The sequence below is a fragment of the Plasmodium fragile genome (genome assembly GCF_000956335.1).
Source record: "Plasmodium fragile strain nilgiri unplaced genomic scaffold supercont1.68, whole genome shotgun sequence".
In the NCBI taxonomy this organism is placed as follows: domain Eukaryota; phylum Apicomplexa; class Aconoidasida; order Haemosporida; family Plasmodiidae; genus Plasmodium; species Plasmodium fragile.
Genome location: NW_012192648.1, coordinates 94,941 through 100,692, shown reverse-complemented (window position 1 = coordinate 100,692; position 5,752 = coordinate 94,941). Strand labels below are relative to the sequence as shown.

At 51.4% G+C, this 5,752-nt stretch overlaps 1 protein-coding gene across 1 annotated transcript; it reads left to right on the top strand.

Moving 5' to 3' along the window:
- On the top strand, nucleotides 1–5,507 carry AK88_04598 (CD99 antigen; the record flags this gene model as incomplete). Its single annotated transcript, XM_012482208.1, has 6 exons — nucleotides 1–757; nucleotides 1,208–1,474; nucleotides 2,020–2,471; nucleotides 2,610–3,770; nucleotides 5,200–5,270; nucleotides 5,426–5,507. The coding sequence occupies 6 exons, from the start codon at nucleotides 1–3 to the stop codon at nucleotides 5,505–5,507; spliced, it is 2,790 nt and encodes a 929-aa protein (XP_012337631.1).
- Nucleotides 5,508–5,752: the final 245 nt, after the last annotated feature.

The window sequence follows — 5,752 nt, the reverse complement described above, 5'->3', positions numbered from 1 at the left end:
ATGAAGACTGTTTACGAAGAATTTGTAACATATATGGAAACAACGGATCAGGACACACCGCATGGGCAACTATGTCAGGAGGCTGAGCAACGACACGCGCCACGCCAAATAACAGCAGGAGATAGAGTCTTATGCGAGTTGATGTTGCGGGCGTTGCATTTTAAGCATAGGTCCCATATGTTCAGCGCAGGCCTAGGCGAAGGACGCACTAAGGTTGCAGACACCATTAGTACCCCAGAATATATGAGGTGTATGATAGTGAATGTATTTATGAATGATATATTGGGCGAGGCGTGCCTGCAGACACACGGTGCCACGTACGCATTTGACGCGGCGGAAGGTTTATTAACAACCAGTGAGGGGGCCGGAGGGAATGAAGCATGTGACCGTGTAAACTTCGCCAATACCCAAGTAGCCGGGGGTAATTTAAGGGACGCCATGATAACATGGTTGGGGCAAAAAAAGATACAGTGGGGCGATACACAAGCTGCAGGAATATTCAGCAGTAGGTGTAGCGCATGGACGCACCAGGGAAAGGATAACACGGGGCACAACAACCAGGCCGTGTACGCAGAAGAAATAAAGGCGGAGGTTACAGGGCGCATACGAAATGTACAAGACAATATTGATAAAAATGAAGATGAGATAAAACAGAATGTGCTGGAGAAGATCAAGCAGATGCAGTCCAGTACGAGCAGTACTGGACATATAACTCCCGCCGCTGCCGCGGCCACACCCGTTGCGACAACAGCTGCAGGTAAGACAAATGGGAGAAAGCACTAATACGACCCGCTACGTACCGTATTGCTCAATATGGATGCCACCACAACAACGCACGTGAACTACGCACACGCGGCGGAACAGCACCACACTTCGTTGACGTTGCGCTGCGGGGACGGCAGCGATATCCATAGCCGTAGCGGAGGCCACTATGTAGACATGGTGTGTGTGTGCGCCGGCCACTGGGTACCAGCGTCACAGTGGTGCGCGGGGATGGAGCGGCGGTCATGACGGCACCGTAGACGAGATGACGGCGACAACATAAAAGTTGTACGGCTACCATCTAGTCCAAGTTCACCGAGTACGCAGTCCATCGAGTCGACACGGCCGGTACCTGATCGAACCGTCCCGGCCCCTTTCTTTCTGTACCACTTTGTGTCCTTTTTGTATCATTTTGTCGTTCGTCCATCTTTCTTCCTTATTATAGCTACGACCAAGGACAAAAACGCAGAAGGCACGAGTAATCACAAGAAAGAAGACTCGTCCCAGGACACTCCAGGTGAGGAACAGTGCCAGGAAGGTAACTCCCATACGAAAGCATCAGGTACAGAGAAGCATGCGAACTCGCTTGTCACTGTTGAAAGGGGTACGCACAAATACGAAGGCCAGCAGCCTACATGCGCCACGATCAAGGAGTTGGAGCGCTTGCAAAAATCCATGGACGCTGGACACAAATCCAAGGCTGATCGGGATGGTACTCTTCGAACGAGTGCAACAAGCACGAATAATGTATATTATCAGTGACGGAAACACATAACAACACTGAGCACAAAAGAAAAGAAGGAAAAAAAAAAACAAAAGAGAAACCACAATTTCCGGCGACAGCGGGAGAGGCAACACGGAGAGACAACACGGAGAGTGAGAAACCACGCAGCGAGAGAAACCAAACGTCGAATGAGAATGAGAATGAGCGGCAGCCCCGCGTCCGGTAGCGACCGGCCGAGCGATCGGCCGAGCGATCGGCCAAGCGATGGGTCGGCAGCGCGATGTAGACGTCGACAGACGTCGACAGACAGATGTCGACACACACACTGTCTGTGTGTGTTGTGTGCGTTGCGTGGGTGGGAGAGAGAGTCTTTTCCCGGAGTGGCACCTGCCAACCACCGTTCGCACCGTGGCCAACCACAAGCGACGGATCATGTGGACAACCAACCATGTGCCACGACCGCTGCAAAAGTTCAGTTTCATCACATACTTCTTCCTTCCCTTTCCCTGTCTCCCCATTCACCAAATGTTCAGGCGATGACGTCGTTGACGGCGGCAACGATGACCCCCCTCCTCTCAATCCACCCACAAATCCACAACCGAACACGAACCGCGATCAATCCGGTAGTAGTGGCAGTTTCAGTGATGCTGATTTGGCGGACGGAGTTTCTGGTGGGGAACGAAAGGGAGCTGTTACTATAGGTAGTCCCTCGCCCGTCAAAAAGGAAGACCACTGTACTAAGAGAGATGGCGAACATGATTGTGATCTCAAATTAGCAGTACCATTTGAACCTACCATAAACCTCTCGGATGGACACTTCGGAACAGGACCAACACCAGGTCCCACGGGGAACCCTCCGCACAATGTGGAACACGGTGGCCGCTTCTTCCCTGACCTAACCGCCGACGTCTTTACCGCCACTGCTCCCGTCCTGTTTTTTCTCGCTGCCGTCACCGTGGCCCTTCTTGGTTATTCCCTTTGGAAGGTAAGTATATACGGAATACCGCATATGAGCATCCGCAATATGTACCATAGACCAATGTGTTTCTACGGAGCTTCCTTACATGATGATACAAACAAATGCACTCTTCTACATCGTCCTCGTTCTTTTTTTTTTGTTTAGTACTTTGCGTACCTCGCCAAGCGCCGACGAACGTATCGAACCGTTCGTGACGTTCCGTCACCGCCACTAGACGAAGAAATATTGCAGCATCTACAACGCCGCGAACTACCGCCACCCGATTACGGGTACACGATGAGTAGGGATACGCGACCTGCATCTGCTACCGAACGACGCGGACAACGCCCACCACGCGTGCATAAACGCACGATCATCGAGCTACATCTAGAAGTGCTCCACGAATGTGAAGCGACCGCGTGGGAAAACGTCAAAGACGACTATTTGCAGATTGTATTGCAGGAGTTTGCACATGACTTGGAGCCGGATGCACACGGGCACAGTAGTTCCACGGTGTGTGCTGCGAACCGGGAGTCATCAACGGACGATTCATCAAACCACGATTCGACAACCCGGGATTCATGTCCACCTAATGACCCCGATCCATGGCGTTGCATGGAAACCATACAGTTAGCAACGGACCGTTCTCAACCTAACGAAGATAACCCATGGAGTTGTATGGAAAACATACAGTTCCCAACGGACCCTTGTCCACCGACCGAAGACGACCCATGGAGTTGTATGGAAACCATACAGTTCGAAACGGACCCTTCTGCATCTAACGAAGATAACCCCGATCCATGGAATTGTATGGAAAACATACAGTTAGCAACGGACCCTTGTGCACCGCATGCACACGACCCCGATCCATGCACGTGTATGCACACTATACAGTTAGCAACGGACCCTTGTGCCCCTAATGCAGACGACCCCGTTCCAGCCACACACACACCCACCTGTGCTGATCCTAAACCCGAAATCACACCACCACCAGGCTCCGGTAACGCAGTCACAGACACACACACCTGTGATCATCCTCAGCCCGACATCACAGACATACCCACGCACGACATAGTCCCGGACATACCCACATGTGAGGATCCTAAGCCCGAAATCACAGACATACCCACACGTGACACAGTCACGGACATCCCCACACGTGCACCTCCTGCGTCCGCAATCACACCACACACAGTCACACACGACACCATCACGCACATGCCCACATGCGCAGACCCCGTCACGGACATACCCACATGTGATGATCCGAAGCCCGAAATCACACAACACACACTCACAAGCGACACTGTCACGGACACACCCACAGTACACACTACCACGTGGCTGCGTTGGATCGACACACACAAACACCTCCTACAACCTTTCATCACTGCCCCTTGGTTCATTATGCTACAGCAACGCTGGCGGCACCATCAGCAGCAATATGCGTCCGATCCTACTAACATCCACGCACCATTACAAGCCTGGCGCACGTGGGTTTCCGCGCAACATACAACACTGGACACACTGCGCACAGACGCGTGGTTCACACAACTGTTACAGCACCTGCCGCCACCACCGCACCACACGCAGTCGGCCACTACGTCCGCAGTCACAGACCGTCTCACATGTGCTCATGTCATAACCGCACACGCACCAGCATCCACCTCAGCACGCACACTGCACACACACATTGCACCAACCACACACACACAACCTGCACCCGATGTTGCATCCACGCCGCGGACTCCTGTGCGCGTCGCACACCACGCACACCCAACCATGTCACATGTGCACTTATCTACGCACAAACAGTTGACTTCAGCATTACACATGCTCATTCTGGCAGCTGTTATTGAACAGTGCCACAATGAGTCATATTTGCACGCACAAGAGCAATACTTAGAAACTTTATTAGATCATATGTGATGTATTCCTACATGCTTCACGCACTGTCTTTTCGCGATAATGTGTTGTTTTTTACACAAATTCTTTTTTCTCTGTTTTCTCTTTCCTTTGTTGTGATTTGTTGTTGCACCATGTTGTTTTTTTGCTAGCGCGTGCTGCATTTCTGAGCCACCCGCCCCCCTCACTCACATTGCGCATCTTTTTCAACTCACAACAACGCTACATCCACCACGTCATAGCGTGCGCCTATGACCCCTCAAACAATGTTCACTCCTTACGCAATCACATGCGTATCCTAAAACCGACATCGCACGTACCACACAGCCACATTGTGGGTTCTTCTCAACGGATAACAAACCTACAGCTTCACATGTCCTAGCAGTGGCCTATGCCCTGTCACACATGGTTACATCCTTCAACGATCACACATGTATCCTACATGCACGGTCCTACAGGCCCACATGCATAAACCCTAAACACGCACTCTACCATCCCTGACACGCACACACACTGAGGTCCCCAAAACCACACGCTAGTTGCGTCACCACAACATACATATATCCTAAACCCAACATCCACCATTGCTCACACCAACACACATGAATGCCAATTAAACCCAGAATGTTCCATCCCACACATACCCGCACCTGCGCACCACAGCATATCATATGCCCAACATCCACCATCCCACATAGTCACACCCTGCATTCCTACACGCGCAACACACCATCATACGCACCCACACCACAGTGCATCCTACAGCCGCAATCGGACCTCTCCCACCAACCCACACAACAGTGCATCCTAAACCCTGAATCCAGCATCCCCCACACACCCACATCCTCAGACCCTACACCCACTATCCCAGTTCCTGCACCGGGACTGCACCATTAAGTCCTGCACCCCAAACCCTGAACCGTAAACCCTAACACAATAAAACCCTAAACTCTAAAACCTGAACCCTAAACTCTAACACCTGAACCCTAAACTCTAAAACCTGAACCCTACACTCTAAAACCTGAACCATGAACCCTCAGCCCTGAACCCTCACGCCTACAACCTGAACCCTCAAGACTAAACCCTGAACCCTCAAGACTAAACCCTGAACCTTCAAGACTAAACCCTGCACCCTCAAGACTACACCCTGAACCCTAAAGCCTAAACCCTGAACCCTACATTCATGAACCCTAAACCCGAAACTATGAAACCTGGAACCTCTAAACCCTGAACCCTGAACCCTACATTCCTGAACCTTGAACCCTGAACCCTAAATCCTGAACCCTGAACCCTAAACCCTGAACCCTGAACCCTACATTCATGAACCCTAAACCCGAAACCATGAAACCCGGAACCTGTAAACCGTGAACCCTACATTCCTGAACCCTAAACCCTACACCCTG